General features: G+C 37.1%; 1 protein-coding gene across 2 annotated transcripts in view; it reads left to right on the forward strand.

Moving 5' to 3' along the window:
- Positions 1-27312, forward strand: part of LOC124721414 (muscle M-line assembly protein unc-89-like) — a 171703-nt gene that overhangs the window by 75813 nt on the left and 68578 nt on the right. For both annotated transcript variants that reach the window (XM_047246380.1, XM_047246381.1), the window contains exons 4-5: positions 4087-4249; positions 16698-16839. In XM_047246380.1, coding sequence (XP_047102336.1) covers positions 4087-4249; positions 16698-16839 — 305 coding nt within the window. The remainder of the gene's footprint in view (positions 1-4086; positions 4250-16697; positions 16840-27312) is intronic.

Below are 27312 nucleotides of genomic sequence, written 5' to 3' on the forward strand. Positions count from 1 at the left end.
ATGTAACGCTCTCCATGAGAATGAAGATCAACTTATATATGAAGTGGACAACGATGACGACGAAGAAGAAGAAGAAGAAGAAGAAGAAGAAGAAGAGAAGGTTCAGATGACGATTATCAGGTTTTTTAAAGATCTGTTCGATTTTATAAACAAAGATTTTTTAGCATGTCTTTGCAATCCAATAGGAAAAATGGTAAAAATGTTATTTAAAAATAGGGTAAAAATTAAGGTGCGTGTCATTGTTCATAGCGTTTTACAGTCCGTAAAATACGGTAATCTTGTAACACAAAGCAATTTTAGTAGGTCTATACAAAGGTAATCATTCTATATACCACTTTAGGATGGTCATCGCTATTAATCTGAATATGATAGGCCTACGGTGAATTACACACCAGTTTGAAAAAACCCTTCCACTTCGAAAAATACGTCATATGTCCGCAATAACATGTGAGAAGTGTGCAAAATGCATGTTAATTTCGCCAAATTATCAAAAAAACGTGAAAAAATGACTTGCGTTAATTGCCTGACATATCTTACCAGGCAGATATAATTGCTTCACAGGTTTCCATGCAGTTTTACTAATTGTGTTTGTAGATATTACAGAACAAAACTTCAAGCTTTCGAATTATCTGCCTGTCGTTAGAAATCTCGAAGTTATTCCTAATCTCTCGTGGACTGCGCTTGTTAATATTTCGGGACCGTAATTCTGATTTTAGTCAATAAATTAACATTCGACAATTCGCTCCTCATTTTCAGTCATTTTCCTCTTTTTCTGTAGCTTATAAAATTGCGGCACACACTTTCTTTTGCGTATCTTAAACCTGTAAAATTACATTACCAACGAACAATAATAGTGATGGTGTGTGGGTTGCTAAAGTATATTGAACATTTGACAAACTGGTATTGTCAATAAATATCAACGTGTGCAAGCCCCTGAAGACACGTGCCGTTAACTGAACCTACATTCACAAGCCCAGTGGTTATACTGGACAGCGCCAAAACATTGCACACAAAGAAGCTACCGGTACAAACAACCATATTCGAAGAAATCGAACTTACTGTCTGCGGCAAAGCTTGATTGGTATTAAAGTGACTCTGTCTCCAATTTCCAACAATTGATGTCTAGTATTTCTTCAGGGAAATAATGAGAACAGTTTTGTTCTGAAATTTAATTCAATATTATAAATCATTGTAACAGAAATTTTCTGCCACTTGGGCAGGAAATGAGATGTTTATAAGAAGTAAAAACAACAGTGTCAATTCAGTATTTCAGGTTTGCTTTGAAGTATCAAGATATTTTTATAGATCTGGCATTTTTCAACTTAAATTACTGTTACTGGAAGCTCTCTTCACATTCAATGCAATTAAAGGATAATCACACGCCTGAGAGGTTATAAGAAGGTGGAAAGACAACTGAAATACCAACTAGACAGCACGCAGGTAATAAAACTATTAATTTGGTACAAAATAAACCAAGCAGGTGAAGCAGCAACCGCTTGAAACAAAAGTATTAAGTGGTACAAAGATACTGTGACTGGTAAAAAGTTAGGGCCTACCCTGATTGAATGCAGCTGAAAAAAACTGCAAATTACACTACCAGATCATTTGCTGAAAGTTCACTGCATTTTGCAGTGGGATAATTAGGAACGAAGTGCAGTTTGGGATTGGACAAGAATGGAAAAGGAAGTCGACTGTGACGTCGTTAGAACAGTCATGTTAATGTGATTCAGGCAAACTACAGAACACAAAATCTACATGGCTGGATGGGGATTTTAACCTATTCTTCTGGTTCTGTTAATGTGATTCAGGCAAACTACAGAACACAGAATCTGGATGGCTGGATAGGGATTTTAACCTATTCTTCTGGTATCACCTTTCTCAGTAACAGCGCGATATTACAGTCCATTGGGCATCAAGGTGGAGGAGCCAATGTTCACACATTACTTTAGAATATTCCCTTTCAGTTCTTTTTATCGGAAATGGTTGAAGTGCTGGCCAGGAATGCCACCAGTTCACTAATGGATGCTTGTGTGGTTTTGCTTGATCCATAAGCATCTGGTTCAAATTTGTTTTCTGAGAAATATTTTAATTATTAGTATTTAGCCAACAAGGGAAGACAGTTTTGCAATCAGAGTTCTTATCACAAATCTGCGCCAATATAGTGGGTAAAATTCCAGTCCTCTGTAGTGTGATGGGGTGACAGCATACGACATTATTAATGGTTAACCACTATTATTTTAACCTCCTTGGTGTTATTTGAGAGGAGTAGACTATGTGGGAGCCTGTGTTTCCCTCCTATACTCAACTTCAACAGTGCAAACACCACTATGTTGTGCAAGTGTTTATCACAAGTGCATTGTACACAATGCTCAGTCCTTCAGATATAACTTAGACCAAAAGGTCAACATTTAGCAGTTATTGTATAGGGCAAATTGCTCCTTCTTATATCCCTTCAATCACATCACCTCATACTCCTAGCATAATTCCTTAGGCATATGTTCAAGTGTACAGGATACAAACAGAGCTAAAACCATGAGCAAGCTGCTGAAAGATTCTATCTCGATGGTAGATAGCATGTAGATGTACGTTCAATTAGATAAACCTGCAACATTCCATGTAATATGTGGGCAAGCATTATTCTATTTGAATACAGCTCCAGAAATATAATGGAAGAAGGCTACAACACAACTAAGTTGTGCATATCCTATTCTTGCACAGTTACCACTGAGTACAGGTATTGGAGCATGTATGTATGTCAGGGTTATTGTGCGGTTCGGCCCCCAGTGGATCCCCCCGGGAACATCCCATACCAGACAGGTGCAACCCCAAATGTTTATGTGGTAGAGTAAGGATGGTGTATGCGTACATAGAAATGGTGTTTGAGCAGCAGTCACCGACACAGTGTAACTGAGGTGGAGTAAGGGGAACCAGCCTACATCCACTGAGGTAGATGGAAAACTGCCTTAAAAACCATCCACAAGCTGGCCAGCAGACCGGACCATGACACTAATCCTCTGGGCAGATTCGTGCCGGGGACCGGCACGCCTTCCCATTCAGCAGGGCATTAGACCGCACGGCTAGCTGGGCAGGTTATTGGAGCATAATAGTTACATATACACGTATTTTCCACAGCCAGTTACTATGAGGATTCCACTACAACTAAATGTTGATTTTTTCAGTGCAGTCTTACATATTTTTGATTAGTCCTGTTGGTATTTTAGCAGGCTGCATGTATTGTTTAAACGTTGATTACAATTGTGTAATAAGAAACTACATTTTAGCTGTTGCCATTTTTAACCTTTTAATCTATTAGATATTACACAATCAATGTCTCATATTATCATTTAATTAATGAATTTATTTATATTATAAGATCTTGACATTTACCAGTTACCATTAAATTTGTTTGGTGTTAGTGAAATCTTTGTTTTGTGTTGTTATTTTTGTTGTTGTTGTTCTTGTTGTGGTTGTGGTTGTCTTCGGTCCAAAGACTGGTTTGATGCAGCTCTCTATGCTACTCCATCCTGTTCAAACCTCTTGATCTCTTCATAACTACTGCAGCATGCATGTACTTGAACCTGTTTACTGCAACCAAGCCTTGGTGTCCTTATGCTTCAGTTTGTGTCCTTTCAACCAATCCCTTCTATTAACCAACTTGTGCCATGAATTTCTTTTCTCTTCAGTTGGATTCAGTACCTCCTCATTATAATACTGCCTACATAGCTAATCTTCAACATTCTTCTGTAGCACCACATTCCAAAAGCTTCACTAGAAAATGGATTTGTAACTCAAAACCAAGAATGTGAAAAATAAATCAGTTGTAAAATGTAGGCAAAATGTGTGTTTTCTTATCTAATCAAATACATCAGTTTAATATGACCAGCGTCATTTCATTATTAACATTTTTAAGGTAGATGTTCCCGTTTATATGTTTTATGATGTGTTTCATCAAACTGTATATGCCAAAGGACAATAAAAAGTTCGTCTTGGTGTAGCACTCAAATTATTTATTTATTTACTCTAGACTTACTCTAAATCATAAAATATTTCTGATCTGGTGCCAAGTTTTCATGTTATGATTCTCAGGCAAATAGATGGCATTGCCCCAACTTTTTCAAAGAAACCTGCAATACGACAAGAAGAAGATGGGAAGCGGCTTCTGTTTGAATGTCGAATTCAAGCTGATCCCCGACCAACAGTAACATGGTCTCACAGTGGTACTGTTGTGAAAGAATCACCACGACACAGGGTTAGTATGTTAACATTTTGTTATAGTTATATTGTTATATAGTTCTAATCTATTTAATAACCAAATAAATAGATAAAGTCAATATAAAAATAAAGTGATTTGAAATCCCATGATTTAAGACAGTGTATGATATATAGACTGGTGAAACAGTCACACTTTTCAATATCTTTCCTCATTTTGCACACTCATTCCAGGCGTGTGCTGCCCACTAAGAGGTGACTGTGGTTTTCCATAAAATCTGAAAATTATACCTGTATTGTGTATTTCACAGTAGTTTGTGTACAGATAATGAGAAAATGACAACTTTTGTAAAGTGTGAGGCAAATACAGTATCATTTTCAGTTCATTTCATTTATTCATTTATAGACAATTCACTTTGTGTGAATGTCAGGCAATATGTGTACAATGCATACATGTTTCATAAAATACAAAAGCAGAAACAAGCGCATATTTCTATATGCAGACATAATATGCAGAATTTATTAAATGCGCAAAAGAAAAAAAAACCATCCTCACTGCACTACATCATACACGGAACATAACCTGTATACATCATTAGAATTTTGTTTGCATGTAACAGAAAGAGTCTTGAATACACTATATGATAAAAGTACTTGAGCAGCAGTAGTCTTCTTACACAAAAACAAATTGTATGCTATTTGGTAATATATAGCCATCATACTATTTTTCTCAATACTCTTTAACACTGCTAAATAAAACTTTTCAGTTTATTTGTGAACTCCTGCACTTCCTTTATGATCTGAATCCACTGAGGCAGTTTGTTGAACAGAATTCAATCAGCAATTACTTGCTCTTTATCTATTTGTCGTATTTGTTTGTCGTCAGTGTGCTAATAATTTTTTGTGCTTGTATTACAGCAATGCACATTCCTATTTAATAATGCATTGCAGTTTACATTCACGAACATAATTGGTTCATATGTATATAAAGAAGATCCTGTCTGTCAAAATGATTAGCACATCATCCAAATCAGAATATACACAACAAGTGTGGCAAGATAAACACTTCCAGTAATCTTACTCTCATAGACTGTAGTGAACGTTTCACTAATTATAAATACATTACAGCTTTATGTAGCCAATTTTTCTGTATATGGTTCCCATCTCATATATTGGCCAACAGTAACACCTAAGAGTAAGAACAATAAGAAGTTGTCTAGCCATTGGTTGATTTTGACAACTGGTGCTGGTTTTTAGATGTCAAGTGGATGTACATTGTCTTATGGCATTTAGAAACAGGTTATTCCCATTGAAATATTCATAATTTCTTTATTTAAATGACATTTTTGCAGCTAGTTATTCCACAGTGCTACCATTCATTACAGTAGACATGTCATCAGCATACATAATTATCTTGCATTGCACTGACAGTGGCATGTCACTCATGTTTGAAACGAACAGTAATGGGCTCAGCACCAATCCCTGCAGTATGCTATACTTAATTTCTTAGAAGTCAGAGAAAATGACTGTTATCAGTTTTATATTCTATTACAACACAATACAGCCTCTTCGAAAAAATTATTTTATTACAGCAGATAATTTCCTCATTATTCCATAGTTCTAAAGTTTCTCTAACAGAATACTGTGGGATAAAGAGTCAAAACCCATAGAAAGACAGAGTAAGAGTCTGCAGAAACTTTTGTTTTGTTTAGTGTCTTAATACAACATTTTAAAAAATTCAGTATTGTGTTGTAGTTGACTTGCACCGTCGAAATCCATGCTGCCCCTTTTGCAAATCTTGTTTCTGTCAATGAAATGTCTTATTCTATCTTTTATGACTATCTCCATGACTCTGGATAAAACAGATTTAATAGTGATTGATCTGTAGTTTATACGATCCTCTTTATTACTGCCCTTATATATATGTGTAGTGTAGGAATCTGACATTGTAAAAATTTGAGAGCTTGTAGAGGATGAAATTTTGAATGTTTTCATTAAAGGAACTTATAACTGGAAATGTGAATTACAATTTTTACAGAACTATGCACATTCTACACATTTGCTAGGCTAAATGAAACACCAAAATACTGTAGTTTGGAAAATGTTTATTGGAAGTAAAGTTTGGAAAATGTTTATTGAAAAATAGAATACAATCAAATACTATAAACTGAATTTGTGTCTTCACTGCCTCACTGTGATGACCATCAACTTCATTACATAATGTGCAATCCCAAACCACATTTTATCTGATTCTCTGTAAGATTCTGCCCTCCCCATTGATAGTATCAAATGCTGTGAAGATGTACTCAGTTAGCTCAGAAACTGTTCCTGTTGGTGTTGAGTACAGAAAGGACTTTACATAACCCCAGACTGAAAAGTGAAGAGGGGTGAGGTCAGGGAAGTGCACAGACCAAGAGACTGGGCATCCCTTTTCAGTTAGTCTCTGCCTGAAGTTGTCTATGAGATGTGTCCTATCCTGATGATCGATGAACACTGGTGCACCATCATTCTGAAACCATAAACTAGTGGACAGCTTCAAGGGAATGTGCTCCAGAAGTTCACGCAATGCATTGTCCAGAAAGTTCGTGTACTGTGCACCATCTTGTAAAATGTGTGGGTGTGGCCTAATATGGTGATCTTCCATAATTCCAGTTCAAATGTTCACTGAGGACCTCACCTGGTAACTTCTCATACAGCAAGAGTGTGGATTTTCAACAGCCCTGTGATGGCTGTAGAACATTTATTTTACATTACTAACTGTAGATTCCATATATCAAAATGTTTGAAATTTGATTATCTACAGTCTCCCAAATTTTGAAAAAATCGTTCTGTTATACCCTGTATATGAACCATCTTACTTGTTTTTAAACATGCTGGAGATATTCCTTCTTCCATTGACAGCTTTATTAATATAGTATGTGATTTTATCACACATGGGGGACTGTCTTTAATTGTCTTGGTACATATTCCACACGACCCCTTTTTTTGACTAAGTGTATTTTTTTTTACTCCTGTTTCACTTGTTGGAAGCAAGAATAAGCTATAAGTTACTGCTGAGGTGATCTTCCTAGGCTCTCCTTTTGTAGGATTTTGCTTTTTGAGTTTCTCAAATACTGAAACATAGTGTTTATTAAAAATATTGTGGACTTCATGCAGGTCTTCACATTTTTCCCTTCTTTTTCTATTGCTGTGTTTTCAGTTGCTTAGCAAGTTGAACTTTTTCCTTCAGCATTTATACATGACCAACAAGTCCTAGTAATATTTTGATCTATCTGTTTTCTTTTAAGGTATTTATATTTAGCTTCCCATATTTGTCTCTAATATGCTTTCTTTGTGTTCTTGCAAGTCTAGAAAACTAACCTTTGGGTTACTTGTGTGATACTACTGCTCCTTCATTGATTTTAGTTTTTCTTTGACCATCAGAATGTGGTCCACTTCTTGTCTTGTCTTGTCATTATTTATTTTTCTGAGATGCTTTGAATTCTATATAATAATTCAGAGCAGAAAAAATTCCACTTTGCAACTATACTCTCATCCCTGGATACATATTCCTACTGTTTTGATTCTAGTAGCTCATCCAGTACATTTGAATTTGACAATTTCATTGAAAAAGTTCTGCAACTACCATACGCTAACTTGTCTCATTTTCCAATGTTTCAGTTTCTTCTCCATAATGGCCAGAATGGCTTTATTTATGATTTGCACTCTGAGTCTACACCAAAGTGTATTTTAGATCATGTGATCTATTTGGGTGTGTGTTTCATCTGTGGCTCTAGAGTAGTTTAATTGTAGTTTAAGATTAACTGTTCAGGTCACAAAAGCTCCTTTTATAAAACTTTCCATTAAAATATTAATATTTGTATCTCCCTCCACAACTATACAAGTGAAATCCTGTACTACTTTGTTCAAAATGGCTTCCAATTCCTCAAGAATACTATATGTGTCACTGTTAGAAGATTTGCATAGTCCTATTACTAAGTATTTCCCCCTTGAACCTTTACCTGTCCTGCAGCTGCCTCAGAAAAAAAATGCAGATCATTTTGTAATGGGTCATGGAAAGCTATCCCTTATTCCAATGATTACATATATCTCCACCATCCATGTATCAATACTTAATGGAATGTAATGTTCACTCATAGCCTACTATAACTTTTATTTAATTTTTTAAATAATGTGTCCTGTCATAATGAATATGTCTGGCAAATTAGTAGGTAACAATATTTCTGTATCTTTTGATTCTGATGCAAAATCCTTAGATTACAACTGCAAGTCTCAGTATTGCTGTTTACTATGTTACTTTTTCCTTTACCTCTGGGCACCCACATGGTTTCTATTGGCAGTCCCCATTATGGCCTTGTTGGCAATGCTGGTGTGCCTGGTAGCAATACATTTCCCTCTCCACAGCTTGTCTGTGTTTGAGGTTTCAGAAGATCAGGCAGTTGTATCCAAGCATCCCTTTCCTTCAGATAGTGTCTTTCCAGATGGTGGTATTCAACTACTTACATGTTGCTTATTACTTCTAATATCTCTCCTGACATTTCCAAGTTGTCATAGGTATTTCTATGGAGAGCATACCTTGTAAAATGAACTTTCACATCATTACTTGCTTCAGAATGTGTCTAAACATACTAAAGATTTATTGAAATTTCCTGCTTTCTGCTAATATTTCCTGGTTTGGACAGAATTTCCCCATCTGTTCATATCCGTGTTGAATGTTGTTGTTTCCATTGTTCTTGCTGTGGTGTTCAGTTTGAAGACTTGTTTGGTGCAGCTCTCTATGCTAGTCCATCCTGTGCAAGCCTATTCATCTCTACACAAGCCCTAGAACATACATAAATGTGAATCTGCTTACTGTATTCAAGTTTTAGTCTCCCTCTGCAGTTTTTGCTCACCTCACTTACTTCCATTACTAAACTGACAGTTTCTTGATGCCTCAGATTATTTCCTATAAACCAGTCCCTTCTTTGAGTCAAATTATGCCATACATTTACTTTTTCCCCAATTTGATTTGGTATGTTCATAATCTTCAGCAGTCTTCTATAGCACCATATTTCAAAAGCTTCTGTTATCTTCTTGTCTGGACTGCTTATTGTCCACATACCATTTCCGTATGAGGCTACACTCCAGGCAAATATCTTCAGTAAAGACTTCCCAGCCCTTCAATCTATATATGGTATTAACAAATTTCTCTTCTTCAGAAACACTTTTCTTGTCATTGCTGGACTACATTTTATGCCCTCTGTACTTCGGCCATCATCAGTTTTTTCAGTGCCAAAATAGCAAAATTCATCTACTGCTTTTAGTAGCTTTTGATTTTTTTCTCCCTGAAATTTAATTCCTTCTCCAAATTTTTCTTTGGTTTCCTTTAATGTTTGTTTAATGTACAGTTTGAATACCATTATCCTCTCTCAAAAAGAGTGTACTCCAGTCAACATTATAAAAAGCTCATTCTAAATCTACAAATGTTATAAAGATAGGTTTGCCTTTTTTCAATATATTTTGTAAGATAAATCACAGGATCAGTAGTGCCGTAAGTGTTTCTACATTTCTCTGGAACTCAGACTCCTCTTCTTCTATTTCTTCTATAAATAATTCATGTCAGTATTTTGCAACCGTGATGTATTAAACTGATGGTTCAGTAGTATTCACACCTGTCAGCACTTGTCTGCTTTGGAACTGGAATTGTTACATTCTTCGTGAAATCCGAGAGTATTTTGCCTGTTTTGTACATCTTACACACCAGGTAGAATAATTTTGTCATGGCTGGCTATCCTGAGGATCTCAACAATTCTGCGAGAATGTCGTCTATCCAGGGGCCTTGTTTCCACTTAGGTCTTTCAGTATCATCAGTATCTTGCTCTATCAAATTCTTCTTGCAGTATCATATCTCCCATCTCATCTTCACCTACTTCCTCTTCTCTTTCTGTAACATTCTCCTTAAGTTTTACACTGGACTCGCATTCGGGAGGACGACGGTTCAATCCCGAATCAATGATGCATTAAACTGATGGTTCAGTAGTATTCACACCTGTCAGCACTTGTCTGCTTTGGAACTGGAATTGTTACATTCTTCGTGAAATCCGAGAGTATTTTGCCTGATTTGTACATCTTACACACCAGGTAGAATAATTTTGTCATGGCTGGCTATCCTGAGGATCTCAACAATTCTGCGAGAATGTTGTCTATCCAGGGGCCTTGTTTCCACTTAGGTCTTTCAGTATCATCAGTATCTTGCTCTATCAAATTCTTCTTGCAGTATCATATCTCCCATCTCATCTTCACCTACTTTCTCTTCTCTTTCTGTAACATTCTCCTTAAGTTTTACACTGGACTCGCATTCGGGAGGATGACGGTTCAATCCCGCGTCCGGCCATCCTGATTTAGGTTTTCCGTGATTTCCCTAAATCACTCCAGGCAAATGCCGGGATGGTTCCTCTGAAAGGGCACAGCCGACTTCCTTCCCCATCCTTCCCTAATCCGATGAGACCGATGACCACACTGTCTGGTCTCCTTCCCCAAACAACCAACCAACCAACCTTAAGTTTTTACCCTTATTTGTGCCCTCTGTATATTCTTCCAGTCTTCAGCCTTCCGGTCTTTGCTTATTACTGGTTTACCACCTGAGATCTTGATATTCATAGAGATGGTTTTCTTTTCTCCAAAAGTTTCTTTAATGTTCCTATAGGTAGCATCAATTTTTCCCCTAGTTATGCATGCGTCTATAGGCTTGCATTTGCCCTCTAGCCATTCCTGCTTAACCATGCTGTACTTTCTCTCTGTCTCATTTTTTGGACATCTTTATACCCTTATGTCTGTTTCATTTGCTCATTTTTACGTATTTATATTTTCACCTTTCATCAATTAAATACAATATCTTCTTTGTTTTTCCATGGATTTCTACTAGACCTTGGCATTCTTACCTATGTGATGCTCTACAGCCTTGCTTATTTTATCTCTCAAAGTTACTTATTCATTTTCTATTGTATTCCTTTTCTCCAGTTCAGTCTAGCATTGCATGATGCTCCCTCTGAAGCTCTCAACAGTCTCTCATTCTTTCAGTTTGTCCAGGTTCCATCTCCTTAATTTCCAACTCTTCTGCAGCTTATTCGGTTTTAGTTTGCAGTGGAATACTAATGACAAAATATTTGCATACTTTTTCTCTTTCTGTCTCGTTTTAAAACTCATGTGATAATGTGACCTTCATTTCTCTAGATGTTATTTATTCCACCAGTTATCTCACAATAGCTCTCATTTTTGTTTCCACCACTTCACTGAGGGGTGCTCCTGTTTTTACTAAAACTGTGGTTTTGCACTGGGTCTGCATGTATTTTTGAGTCTTTTTCAGTGGTTACATGACACACTCCTTGAAATTAGCTTAGTGTTTCAATAAAACTATTGCTTACAGGTTACACATCGCAAACCCACATTCACGGTTTGGTTTTACAGCAACAAAATTCTTGATGCAAGTTTTGTGAATTAATTTCCATGTCACTGCACGCAATCTGACCATTTTCTTGATTTTCAAACTGCACTCTATCCACTTTTAACTGATGCAGCTGGTATCTGCACAGGTGTTGCCAATGTACCTACTTGCTCAGCTATCTCAAGTCAAGAAATCAGTCTGAGATATTTTCTTTAAACCTTTGATGTAAATGTTTTGGTCATAATACTAAAAATTCTAGCTCATTTGAACTTATACAAACATTTGAATTAAGTGATACTGTGGCTGGGCGGTTTCGTCTCTTGATCGCTAGCACTGAGTAAAGCATCCTGCAAAATTAATGTCCACCTACCTCAGTATAGCATTTGTTCACCATCTGTTGCTCTGCATTTGTAGGCAGTATACAGATGATGTTAAAAGCAGCATTGAAGAAAACCATTGTCCATACTTACGATTACATAGTCGCCGTAACTCAGATAACAAAATAAACCTGCAAACCTCTAGTAATAACGGGCATAAGGGGATGCTTCCTTCCTGCATTGAAAATGTCTGCTTATTGATACTAATGTTCTTTTTAATTGTCTTTTAACTATGGTGTCAACAAGCCCACATTTACGTTGATAACACATCCACTACTAGTTCATGCAGCTTATGTCGCACGCAAGACAGCCAGAAATGTGGTAAGTCCAACCCAAAATATTACGAGATTAGTACAGTCAATACTCTGCTACGAAATGAGTTTCACACTCAGTCATTTTTAGTGGATTCTTCAAATGAAGATGCTCGCCAAAATGTTCTGTAAATGCATACTGAACACACCACGCAGAATTATTTACAAAGGCAGATAGTTTCACATGCAGTTTTTCTCTACAACAAACACTCCAAAATCTCCCAAACTTCACAGAATTGTCTGTAGCTGCATCTGCTTGCACGGCGATACAAACCGAACGTGATATAACAGTCTTTTCTTCATTTTACAAATAATTTTTGCGGACACGTCTAACATGACCTTCTCGTCCGGCAGCTAGTCCACGACTGCTTCAGTCCCATTGCTTTCAGGGCATATAACTCATCCCAATGTGCAGGAAAGACTTTACTCTCATTGGTTGATGAAAACGAACAGCCAATCAGATTAATCCTTCATGATCGTGTTCGAGCTCAATCTGCTTTACTCCAGTCAACATTCGCAGATGCATCTACGTCATTTCATGCTGCAAACATTAACAAAATATTCCACCGAACCAAACGAAATGAAAACTAAGAGAAAACTATACTTGAAATATACTTTAGAACTGATTATCCTCTTACTACTTTTCTGGTTGCCTTATTACAAAAGCAAACACTCATAGACATATATCATCTGCCAGTTAGGGGGATTCACAGTTTTTCATGACATTTTGGTGGCGTAACACTTGCTAGTTACGTAAGGTGTAATACAATATAGAATTGAAATTTGACATATGTCCCACATACACACTCACATTCACTCTCATTTACTCTCACCCTAACACAAAATATAAATATTATCTTTTAAACTGTTATTTCCATTACGAATGAAAAATTATCAAAAAGTTTAGAATTGAAAATCCTTATAAAATAAATCACCACACTAAGAGTGCTATTACTGTTTCCAAATAACTAAAGAAATATAAACTGTTATTATTACTGTCTGAATTTAGTTTCTTAAGTGTTGGTTAAGTACTTTTTAATAGGTTTTTTATATCTCTGAAACTATTATATGTAGTGGTATCAAATTTCGTTGCAAAGCTCGTCTGAATAACAAAAGGTCATGTACCAAATTTGAAATAAAACAGCTAATATTTAACATAGTTACTAAGTTTCTTAGGTGAGGTGAATAAGTGATTTTTAGTATGTGCCACAGTGAGCATTCTCATGGTCAGCTTTAGTGACAGGTGGGGCTATGACACATACAGTATGCCACATGCCGGCCGCCACTGAACACTACTGTACTGCAGGCTCCCAAACCAGCTTGCCATAACGTAACAAAGTTACTGCAAAAATCTGCAATCACGTAATAGCTGTGACGCTACAATACTTCATTGGTTTTTGAAGTTGTTGTAACTTTTAAATAACAGACCTTTTCATATTGAATGAGCTTCAAATTTTTTAATCGTTTTTGTTAATGTGACGGTTTTATTTCAGAGATTTTATGAACTCACTTTTCTTTCCAAGATACTGAAAATATTTTGCGTAATTTAGTGTATTTAATATTGTTGCTTTCTGGGAAAGTGGGTAAATGCCAGATTATAGATCCAAAGATTTGATGTTCAATCTTCAGTTGTCTCCAAGATTGTTGCTCCACTTATCGCTTCTTCCACCTCTAGCAATTTTTCATATTTGTGAAAAAATCAAAATTGCATGGTAGTTTAGAGTCCAAATTAAACTGTACATCCTCCTATATTGGCTGGATAAGCCAGTTCCAAGGCAAGGATGTACCACCTCCAATAGGACCATGCCTTATGAAGTTCCAGTTAATGGGTGTCAAATGTTGGAGTTGGCTGTAGACTAGTTATTTTGAGATGTCATGATTGTATTGATTGCTCTACTAGAATGACAATTGAAAGGAAAATGGGGACACATAATGAGAATCTCTTATGGTATTACAGGTAACAAAGGCAGAGGAGAAAATTACTTTAAAATTAAACTGGATCTTTGCTCTTTTCCGCGCCTGGGTTCCCGGGTTCGATTCCCGGTGGGGTCAGGGATTTTCTCTGCCTCGTGATGACTGGGTGTTGTGTGATGTCCTTAGGTTAGTTAGGTTTAAGTAGTTCTAAGTTCTAGGGGACTGATGACCATAGCTGTTAAGTCCCATAGTGCTCACAGCCATTTGAACCATCTGTGCTCTTCAGATTGCATTAGGTATCATGAAATGTGAATGGGATAGGTGAATTAGGAATGGTGATGAGCTAGCATATTATGGAACTTGGAAGGAAAGTAACAAGTGAAGACTATTGGTGATACCATTTTGGAAATTTATAGTATATCCCATTAATAAGTTTGTCAGATTTATTACCTGAGTCAATGCAGAAAGAGCCGTATCTACTAACACAAAAAATGAGGCATAGTAGATTGTAATTTAGTTAGTGGCTTTTGTTCATAAACCTTATGGTCAATGTACCCTGAAATCAGAATAGATGGTGTTCAGTTTTCCCATGACAGCTACTTAGCAGCTGAAATCTGTCACTTGCATTTATTTCAGTTGACAGCTTGTGAACTAAATATGAGATGAGTCAATGGTAGTTTAGTAAAGTTGTCCAGAATGTTCCTAAATATGTGTAATGAACATCAGGAGATGATTTGCTGGATCAAAAAAAGACAAAAGTTCATATGCCTGTATACCCTACAACACATTGGTACTAAATGAGAGAAGGAAGATTAGATTTTAATGAATCTGTGGTGATGAGATCAAAAGAGTTTGGGCATGTGCTCGAAATGGGCAGGACGGAAATCAGCTGTGCCTTTATGAAAAATGCCTTGTCGCATTCACCTTCATCAATTAGACATGAAGAATGTAAATTTCAATGGCAGTTGAAGATTTCAACCCTGCTCCTGCATCATGTGGAGTCAGCGTCATAACCATGGCACCTTTTTGTACATTGTTTCTGAGCTATATGCTGCAACATTACAGGAAGTACAGTACCATCATCACAGATCATGTACAAAGTGTCTGCAGTGAGCAGAAATGCATGACTTGTGTAACTGAAATGAGAAACACAACCAGGATTGCTAATCTGTTATCAGCTGACACTTTGTATTTTCCACCATTGATTCCACTGGTCTGGTTGTAGGTATTACCAGAGGCACATCTCTGATAGCTGATATTATCTCTGACTTGTTGTTAAATGTTGAAAACAAGGACTGACAAGCTGCCACAAAGCACTCCTTAACAACTGTGCCATCATAAAATCGTTTTGCATGTTTCATCACTACTTCTGACACACAAATTGATGCTACATTTGATGCTTTTTTTTGTAGGTTTTCCAAAAAATAACTGTTGTGATTGTAATTGGCTGTTAAGATTAGAAAGTGTCTTTCTCCTCAACTCACTACCAACAGCTGCTTCCAATTTGAAGTCTTTACAAACTGTTCTAAAATGGCATTCATTATTTCTCTTTTTAGATAAGGCTAAACTAGCATTAGATATCAAACATAAACAACTGTCTTTGTGCACTGCAACAATAAACTGTTCTTCCCACTTACCATGGAAGTGGCATGTTTTTCTGTGTTTAGCTGCACTCATTTTTCGCAAATACGGTACTAAGTGAGAACTAAAACTTGTCACATGCATTGTTGCTGAGATGTGCTGTTGTGGTGCGTATTTTTGCACTATTTTGACTGCGATTGCTTCAAAAATGAGTGATAAGGCAGTTATTTGACATGTCAGCACAAACAGCAACTGAGTTTTGATAACACAAAGTATTTAACTGACCATGCACACTGTTGTTTTGTGGAATCTTGAAAACAGATATTTATGCTACATACAGCAAACCCTCAATGCTCTCCCTGCTCACTGCATCTGTCAGTCACAACCCGGCAACTTACAATTTTGCAGTTCGCAAGTAGGAACCTCACCATGAAAGAGGAAAGACTGTTGCTTGGCGCGAGCATTAAAGGTGGTGAAATGGAAATGGGAATGAAAAGAGCGAAGATAGTGTTGTGGGATTTACCGCCTACAGTTACTGCGCGGAACACTCATTGTCACCAAACAGATATTTCACAAAAACAGCTCATTTCAAGAGATTTTGGAAAAAGGTTTTGAAAGCTCAATCTAAAAGATCAATGATAAAGCTATGGCGATCAACTGGTTGATCGTGGTCGACGTGTTGAGCATCCCTGCAGTAGACCAATTAATGTACCATACCAATATGAGTTTATTATTTTTAAAACTGACTAACACAGAGGTGTTGGGCTTTTGTTATGATCAGTAGAATTGCTATAGTGCGGTAACATTAATACGACAATTCACACAGATATCTTTGCAGCAAGAAAAATATATTAAAATTTCATCTTGTGGTTTGTTTTACAGCTGTCTGTTGAAAAGGATGGTCATTCCTACTTTGCAACACTTGAAATTAAAAATGTCACTGTTGAGGATGCTGGCAAATACAAAGTGACAGCTAAAAATGAATTAGGAGAGAGTAACGCAACAATAAGCCTGAATTTTGACAGTAAGTATTTTTTGCTTTTATACTTTGTCCGTGGAGAAAGATGGTTTCTACGTAGAACGCAATGTACAAATGATGCTTATTATTTGACATGTCATTTGACAATTATTTTTAAAAAATGTTTTGAATAATTGTGTTATATAATCAGACTGTTTCCACTTATTTTTATCATTATCATCTTTTTTTTTTTTTGGGGACGGAGGAATGGGGTAGAATTAGTAGATCCTTCGCTTACCCCAGTTAGATTTTTTTAAAAAAGAAAACAGCTTTCACAGTGATTCCTATATTCCCACAGGTTGCTTGTGTTGGTAGTCATGAAAGGTCTCTCTCTCTCTCTCTCTCTCTCTCTCTCTCTCTCTCTCTCTCTCTCACACACACACACACACACACACACACACACACACACACACACACACACACACAACATATTATGATCGCTAAGTCACATCAGGAAGAAAATTCTTCAGAACAGCAGTGTGTCAAGAAATATGTTTCTAAGTATAAAATGTTAATAGATGTTATCCCTCCATTTGCTACACTAGTAATTGAGCAAAAATTACAGTGTAGCGTCTCTGATTGGCACCACAGCCAAGCGTTGCTGCCACTCCATACGCATTTAGTTACTTTGCCAATGAGCGTATTAAAAAAATAATAAACCATTTATTCCAGTTACAGGTTACAGTATCCATGCTTTTGTAATGACCCTTTCGAGGCTTTTCTGTTGGAATGTTTTCTTTGCATTCACACTTACCTGTTGTCTTATTACACGAGATTAACATACCAGAATTTTAGTGCACAGGGAGAAATGCAAAGTGAATTAACAAACACTCTGATTTACAAACTCATCTTTAGTTACAGGGCTGTACCTAGCATGCATCCAATGAATTATTTGCTAAATTTTCTTATTTAACAGTGTTGACGTGAAATGAACAAACTAATTAGCTGGTAGTGTACATTTCTATGCTTTATCAAGTAACTTGTGGGAACAAATGGCCAAATCATTACTGTTTTCTTTATTTTGCTCTTTTGGATTTGTTATCACATAATTTGTACTGTTCATAATGTCAGGCAGATTTTATTGTGCATTGTTCATATACTTTTTATTATCTGTGTGCAGAAGTTTTTACTTTTTATTTTTGTTTTTCAATTTTTATATACTTATAAATTTATTTTTTAACTTCTGGTGAAATATATTTGGGAGAACAGCAGAGAGAGAAAAAGAATATCTATTTTTTTATATATGCATATATATATATATATTTTTTTTTTTTTTTTGCTAGCGGGTCTACAAAGAATCCGTCATTCTCACGTACATTTGCTTTCTGCTTCTGGTTTTCAGTTTTTAATTTTGTTGGTTCAGAAATGTAATCAGCTTAATTAATAATGTGGGTGTTCAAGTGTTCTAACAGCGTTTTATGTGAGTGAATTTCTGTCAGTAACCAATCAAAAAATCTTGCCATCAAGTGGGAGAATCATCGTGAGTTTGTTATCTTTTTTGTTTTGTTCTCTAATCATATGTTGCTTTTAGTGAGCAGTTACAGGAGCTGGTAACTACAAGTACAAAGGATGTGACAGTACAACAGTATGAATATTAATCAAGAATTTGGATTTCATTTCGTTTTTAAACATATTTAATCATTTTTGTGAGCTGCTTCATGTGACTGTCAGGTTTGGCCTGCTCTCTAGAGCAATCTCACTCAGCTGCAAAATAAGTTGTATGTTTTTTCCCATTCTCTGTTGAGAGTGTAGTCCAGTTAAGACTAGTAATTGCTGCTCGTGTTCGGGATTGCCCTGGGTGGATTACTGTATTCTGTGTTGTACACATTCATGTAAATATGCAAAAAGTTAATATGATATCTACACAGTTATATATTTTTATATTAAATTGATACAGTCCTCTGATGCAAACATACATGACCGAGATGTGACAGCATGTTCTAGTATTAACTGGGCTTTATTGTTGATCAGCTGTGAAAAAGTCACATTGTAGTTGTCCTCACCAATCATTGTACTGATAAATTATGAAATAAGATACATTGCCACATCACATCTCAGCTGTTATTGTGTAAGTACTGTTTCACTGATTAAGTCAGCTACTTTATTTTGGTGCCACTGTATTGTAATGCACCTTTGCAAACTACCTTGTATGTTTGTGTTTGTGGCTTGTACTTGTCCACAACAAAAATGAAATCATAGGGCTTCCAAGTGAACCATTCCATCTTTATATCTTTCCTTAGTAATTATAATACTTGTCTGAAAGATTATGTTGTGAAATGATCCCGTAAACCTATGCATCATTATTACTAAGTGTGTATAGTTGCATACTTGTCTTCATTGGATGTAAAAAAAAAAAAAAGAAAAGTGAACTTAGAGATTGTGAATACTGAAGAAAAACATATTGTAAGGACCATCACTAAATCAATAAAACTAAGATACATAACCTTTTCACATGAATGACCTGAGTATGAATGACAGCTCTGCCAATGCACTGCCCTTTTATACCTTTTGTATGAGATACTACCACCACCTGTACATGTGCTTTTCACTGTCTCGTGACTTTTGTTACCTGGGTGTATAGTGCCATATGGTAATTGCTTGATTGAGAAAGTGTAAGTGTAAAAAAATTACCGATTTCATTTTCCAGTAGAGTCATGGCTATAAGAAGATAATGATAACCAATAACCAATTTATAGTAGGTGTGGTCCTGTACTTCAGTAGCTGTGGTCCTGTATTGCCTCATTCCTGTACTTATTTGTTACTCCTCTAATAAGAAAATAAGAAAGCAGCATTGTGAAACAGTATTATACAGGTATTCACTCTCAAGTATGACAGATGGTTCCATTATTAGTTAGTTACTGAGTTGGTTGCGTGTTCCATTGATCAATTGCACAGTATGGTAGTCATTATGATGTGGAACGTGTTAATTAGATCATTATGGACTGCTTTACAGTTGAAGGTATAAGCCCTGTTAGTCCTGCGTGTGGGTGTAAAACAGGCTTTTAGCTACGTTACCAAGTCGCCTTGAAACACTATTGGTTTTCTGTCATCAAGTACAGTTTTGTTAGTTCTCTATGTTATGTGTTCACATAAAGTTTGAGAACCTGATGTCTTATGACAGTATATTGTTACAATTGTTTTCCGTGCATTAATAGTAGCTGTATTGCAGGGGCTGGTGTTGTGTTAGATGTATTCTGGCAAGGGCTTATCCCTTGAACTTTTAAGCCTTGAAATGGCTTTTCTCATAGTACTTTCTTTCCTCTTTTTTCCTTTTATTGCTTAATTTTATGGTCAGTTGCCCTTCCGGACACCCCAGTCATTAAGATAACCTGTGGGAGGGCAATTGTGTCCACCATTTGTCTGTGAATTGTGTAATCTTTATTCTGTGTGTTGTCATATTTTAACTATTCGTGTATCACGTTCTCTGAGGCGGAATTTGGGGCCCAGCCTAGCATTTGCCTAAAACTACATGGGCAACCATATCCAGGCTGGCCCATGATAATTAATCTGCCGTGCTGATTTGATCTACGTCTGGCTCACCTCCTTGGTTTTCAAGCTAACACGCTGTGCGTTACGCATTATGGTATATGGTCAGGTTAGCTTTTGTCATAGTATCATTTCACAGTTTCATTCATTTAAATATTGAGTTCTTAAGTGATTTTTTAAATAGTGTCCCATCAGCATGATGTCATAACTTGTTAATTATGGTAAGTATTACTATTTCAATTTCTTTAAAATGAACCAGATGACTGAATAAAATTAGGCAAAGAGTGAGTACTACATGGACAGTTGGTATGCTATAGTGGGTTCTACGTGTCTTTTTGCTTTCTTTAATGAAACTTTTATCTCGCTTTGCAAATAACAAAAATGCTTTACTCACTTTTTATGCACTATAACATTTTTAAAAATTTTGTTTTACTGCTAGATATTGTTTCAAATTAATTTAATTTCACTTGTGTATAATACTCAGTTTTTGGATATGTATAAAATGTACTTTCATGCAATTACAAACTACCATATACTCCAGTGTAGCCCTTAGCTGTTCAGAAGCTTGCTATATCTTACATAGTATTCATTGCAGCATGTTACGGTTATCTGTTGCTGTCTGATGTCACCATCCTTCTACCAGATTGTACATGAAACCACAACACCAGAAGAATCCAGTGACTTAATATATATTTGTATCATTTGTTATTTTATCTTTATGAAAATTGTTTGTATAATGATTCATTTCCTATTTCTGTTTAGTGTGTTTCTTGTCTTATTTGTGTTTTTATCTTGAAGCAGTTGTTTCATTGTGTGTCTTAAATTTTACAATAGTGTTTCAGGTTATGTTCAACAAATTAACTTTGTGTCTATATCTTATTTTTATTTTACAACAGGCAATTATTACCAGAGATTTTACTGTGATTCCTAGAACAGATTTGATGTTTTCCAGTTCTTTGCATAATTTAAGATTCATGTCATATTTCTTCAGCAATGATTGTGAAAATGCTTCCACATCTTACACTTTGGAGACCACATAGTTGACGCTGACAATAGACTCTATCCTCCAATGTAATGATGGTGGGGTTTTGATTTGGGTTCTGTTAAGTTCTCCACTGGAATGATCATTCCTTTTCGTCGTACTGAGCAACACTTGCATACAAAGGATTTTGTAGACATTCAACTCCTGAACTGTGTGTATTATGCAGCATTGTGTAAACCAGGAAACTTAAACTAACAGTTTATAGTTTATTGACTTGTGATTATCAGGAAAGAGTGGAACTTGCATAAAATAAAATGTGATGAAATAAGTATCACTATTTGATAGGAAAAAACCGACACCAATTTAATGACAACTTACATAGTTGTGCCAAATTTAGATATAAACGTCAGGAGACCATATTTTGGCACTGTACTGAACAGCTATTTTGTTCTTCATGCTCTTGTAAAACTTTTGTGCAGTATCTTGCAAGTAATCTATAAAATGTTAAATTACTACACTCATGTATTTTATTAAGTTTGGTCTTCATACATTGACCTATACTTCTGAATTTTGTAGTTGACCCGTTATATTACAGAAATTTTCCTCTGTAATAAGATCACTAAACAGTTATAACACACTGAGTAATGTACTGATCATCAGTGTGATATGCAAAACAACCTTTGATCAGTTTATCAGACAGAGTTGTCTCATAAATTAAAGACAGCAGTTGCATTTTTATTTGTAGCAAACAGATAAATAATTCATGACATAGAATCTTATGCAATGATAGAACATTTTGATGGAAAGTGACATGAACTTGCAGGTGGCCTGCCATTTTAGCTGCAACAACAACAACAACACAAAAATTGCCATAATCAATTTACTTTCACTCTTTAATTTCTTGTCAGACCTGCAAAAGAGTTATATCACTGAATTTGCTTTCTGCTGTTCTGGAACATAGAAATATCATAATTTCATGAAAAAAGTTGATACCTGTACCTAAGTGATTAATGAAGTTGTGAAATGAAATGTCATTTGGCTAGGGCCTCCCGTCAGGTAGACCGGTCGCCTGCTGAAAGTCTTTTTTTAGATGATGCCACCTCGGTGACTTGCATGTCAATGGGGCTGATAGGATGATGAAGACAAAACAACACTCAGTCCCTAAGCAGAGAAAATCTCCGACTCACCCGGAAATCAAAGCTGTTCCCCTTAACTTGGCATTCTGCCATGCTGACTACTCAGCTATCGAGGCAGACGAAGTTGTAAAAACACAACAGTCCATTTTTTTGTGAGCTCTTGGTCAATATTTGTCTACATGAGAAGAAATTTCAAATATCTTTGATTGAAAAGTCATTTGCTGTAAAAAAAAAGTTTGATACATCACCCTGTATAAATTTTATTAAAAATTAAACCACCAAACAAAGTAAAATACGTGCAAGGCAGACATATTAAAATGTACTACCATTTATAACAGGCACAGTACTCTCAACAGAAAATTCTCAGACAAGAGTCCATGGGCAAAGATAAAAAGTAAATAAGTTTAGATAAATATGAATAATAAGTATTCTTATACTTGTTTGGTGTCTCAGTCAGTCATCTCATAATCAGAGGAAATCATTGCACAGGCTCTAATTTTCTATTGTCCCCTTGACCATTTTGTTGATTGAAGTATGCAGTGAAGATTATCAGTGTTAGTCATTTGATTTTGAGTCAGTGTTCAGTGTGTAACCTTATTTGATAAATGGCCACAGTTCTTTGCTTTGTGTCTAAGTGGCACATATCACTACAGCATCAAAGGTGGTAAAGTTGCTTTGCACAGTTTCAGTAATTCTCATGAAGGAATGGCTGCAAAGCATGATGATTATAATTTTAAGGCAGAGCATTTCTATGCTACATCTGTTGTATACAGGCTTCCACAGTGAATATTACACACACACACACACACACACACACACACACACACACACACACAGAGAGAGAGAGAGAGAGAGAGAGAGAGAGAGAGAGAGAGAGAGAGAGAGAGAGTGAGTGAGAGTGAGAGGGGGAGGGGGGGGGAGGGAGAGATGTAAATAACAAAACCTGAATTTATTTAACATTGAGAGTAGCCTTTAATGAGTGTGAGCCCTGCAGACGTTACAAAGAGTAATGTTTTGGAAACTCACATAAGATTCAAGAATTTTGAAATGTATTGTGGCAGACAATTTGATCTCTCCAACATTTGTTCAAGTAATTTTCTGTCACTTATCAATGTTGTCCTTGCATAATACGTTCGACAGCATGACTCATTATCTTCATTAGGTGCTACCCGAGACTGCCCATCGAATGGAACAGCTCCAGAATTTATACCTATGCTCTTCTACATCTACATCTACATCTACATTTATACTCTGCAAGCCACCCAACGGTGTGTGGCGGAGGGCACTTTACGTGACACTGTCATTACCTCCCTTTCCTGTTCCAGTCGCGTATGGTTCGCGGGAAGAACGACTGTCTGAAAGCCTCCGTGCGCGCTCTAATCTCTCTAATTTTACATTTGTGATCTCCTCGGGAGGTATAAGTAGGGGGAAGCAATATATTCGATACCTCATCCAGAAACGCACCCTCTCGAAACCTGGCGAGCAAGCTACACCGCGATGCAGAGCGCCTCTCTTGCAGAGTCTGCCACTTGAGTTTATTAAACATCTCCGTAACGCTATCACGGTTACCAAATAACCCTGTGATGAAACGCACCGCTCTTCTTTGGATCTTCTCTATCTCCTCCGTCAGACCGATCTGGTACAGATCCCACACTGATGAGCAATACTCAAGTATAGGTCGAACGAGTGTTTTGTAAGCCACCTCCTTTGTTGACGGACTACATTTTCTAAGCACTCTCCCAATGAATCTCAACCTGGTACCCGCCTTACCAACAATTAATTTTATATGATCATTCCACTTCAAATCGTTCCGCACGCATACTCCCAGATATTTTACAGAAGTAACTGCTACCAGTGTTTGTTCCGCTATCATATAATCATACAATAAAGGATCCTTCTTTCTATGTATTCGCAATACATTACATTTGTCTATGTTAAGGGTCAGTTGCCACTCCCTGCACCAAGTGCCTATCCGCTGCAGATCTTCCTGCATTTCGCTACAATTTTCTAATGCTGCAACTTCTCTGTATACTACAGCATCATCCGCGAAAAGCTGCATGGAACTTCCGACGCTATCTACTAGGTCATTTATATATATTGTGAAAAGCAATGGTCCCATAACACTCCCCTGTGGCACGCCAGATGTTACTTTAACGTCTGTAGACGTCTCTCCATTGATAACAACATGCTGTGTTCTGTTTGCTAAAAACTCTTCAATCCAGCCACACAGCTGTTCTGATATTCCGTAGGCTCTTTCTTTGTTTATCAGGCGACAGTGCGGAACTGTATCGAACGCCTTCCGGAAGTCAAGAAAAATAGCATCTACCTGGGAGCCTGTATCTAATATTTTCTGGGTCTCATGAACAAATAAAGCGAGTTGGGTCTCACACGATCGCTGTTTCCGGAATCCATGTTGATTCCTACATAGTAGATTCTGGGTTTCCAAAAACGACATGATACTCAAGCAAAAAACATGTTCTAAAATTCTACAACAGATCGACATCAGAGATATAGGTCTATAGTTTTGCGCATCTGCTCGATGACCCTTCTTGAAGACTGGGACTATCTGTGCTCTTTTCCAATCATTTGGAACCCTCCATTCCTCTAGAGACTTGCGGTACACGGCTGTTAGAAGGGGGGCAAGTTCTTTCGCGTACTCTGTGTAGAATCGAATTGGTATCCCGTCAGGTCCAGTGGACTTTCCTCTATTGAGTGATTCCAGTTGCTTTTCTATTCCTTGGACACTTATTTCGATGTCAGCCATTTTTTCGTTTGTGCGAGGATTTAGAGAAGGAACTGCAGTGCGGTCTTCCTCTGTGAAACAGCTTTGGAAAAAGATGTTTAGTATTTCAGCTTTACGCGTGTCATCCTCTGTTTCAATGCCATCATCATCCCGTAGTGTCTGGATATGCTGTTTCGAGCCACTTACTGATTTAACGTAAGACCAGAACTTCCTAGGATTTTCTGTCAAGTCGGTACATAGAATTTTACTTTCGAATTCACTGAACGCTTCACGCATAGCCCTCCTTACGCTAACTTTGACATCGTTTAGCTTCTGTTTGTCTGAGAGGTTTTGGCTGCGTTTAAACTTGGAGTGGCGCTCTCTTTGCTTTCGCAGTAGTTTCCTAACTTTGTTGTTGTACCACGGTGGGTTTTTCCCGTCCCTCACAGTTTTACTTGGCACGTACCTGTCTAAAACGCATTTTACGATTGCCTTGAACTTTTTCCATAAACACTCAACATTGTCAGTGTCGGAACAGAAATTTTCGTTTTGATCTGTTAGGTAGTCTGAAATCTGGCTTCTATTACTCTTGCTAAACAGATAAACCTTCCTCCCTTTTTTTATATTCCTATTAACTTCCATATTCAGGGATGCTGCAACGGCCTTATGATCACTGATTCCCTGTTCTGTACATACAGAGTCGAAAAGTTCGGGTCTGTTTGTTATCAGTAGGCCCAAGATGTTATCTCCACGAGTCGGTTCACTGTTTAATTGCTCGAGGTAATTTTCGGATAGTGCACTCAGTATAATGTCACTCGATGCTCTGTCCCTACCACCCGTCCTAAACAGCTGAGTGTCCCAGTCTATATCTGGTAAATTGAAATCTCCACCTAAGACTATAACATGCTGAGAAAATTTATGTGAAATGTATTCCAAATTTTCTCTCAGTTGTTCTGCCACTAATGCTGCTGAGTCGGGAGGTCGGTAAAAGGAGCCAATTATTAACCTAGTTCGGTTGTTGAGTGTAACCTCCACCCATAATAATTCACAGGAACTATCCACTTCTACTTCACTACAGGATAAACTACTACTAACAGCGACGAACACTCCACCACCGGTTGCATGCAATCTATCCTTTCTAAACACCGTCTGTACCTTTGTAAAAATTTCGGCAGAATTTATCTCTGGCTTAAGCCAGCTTTCTGTACCTATAACGATTTCAGCTTCGGTGCTTTCTATCAGCGCTTGAAGTTCTGGTACTTTACCAACGCAGCTTCGACAGTTGACAATTACAATACCGATTGCTGCTTGGTCCCCGCATGTCCTGACTTTGCCCCGCACCCGTTGAGGCTGTTGCCCTTTCTGTACTTGCCCAAGGCCATCTAATCTGTCTTCATACAAGATTCCAGGCATTCGGTCTGCACTCTGCTTCCCCTTGCAGCCTCTGTAGTCATTCTTTTTTCAGTCTGAAGTGCCCATCTGTGGGCTGATATTCTTATTTTGGTAAGTGGATAGAACACACACATGGTGTTGAGCTTCCTGAGAATCTTGCTGATTTTGGCAGAAAAAGATCCTGAATAGGGCAGATGTATCACAGTTTTTGCCTTATCTTGCTCCTCTTCTGGTAGTGTGTGGTGGAGTAGTTTGTTGAAGGGTCTTCCGAATCTGTTAGGTTGTGAATCCATTCTTGGAAAACACTGATCATAGATGTTCTGTTTCTGCTGCCAAACTATCTATGTGTGGCAAGGTGTGTGCCTTGTGGACCAATGTCTTCAAAACTTTGTTCTTCTGCACTTTGTGGTAACAACTGCTGGCTTGCAGATACAAATCAGTGTGTGTAGGTTTGCGATACATACTGTGGCCAAACAAGCCATCTACCTTCCTCTTGACAAGTATGTCCAAAAAAAGCAACTGACCATCCTTTTCCAGTCCTATGGTGAACTTAATATTTGGGTGATGTGAGTTCAGGTGTTCCAGAAACTCCTTGAGCCTCTGTACCATGAGGCCAGATCACAAAGGTATCAACCACACACCTGAAGAAGTGTGTGGGTTTGTTCTAGCCATCTCTAAGAGACTCTTGGAAGACAGCAGCATTGTGATGTTGGCAGTAGGCAAATGGAACTGCACAGTCATTTTGCAGCAGGCTGATGAGT

The sequence above is a fragment of the Schistocerca piceifrons genome, chromosome X (assembly GCF_021461385.2).
Source record: "Schistocerca piceifrons isolate TAMUIC-IGC-003096 chromosome X, iqSchPice1.1, whole genome shotgun sequence".
Taxonomy (NCBI): domain Eukaryota; kingdom Metazoa; phylum Arthropoda; class Insecta; order Orthoptera; family Acrididae; genus Schistocerca; species Schistocerca piceifrons.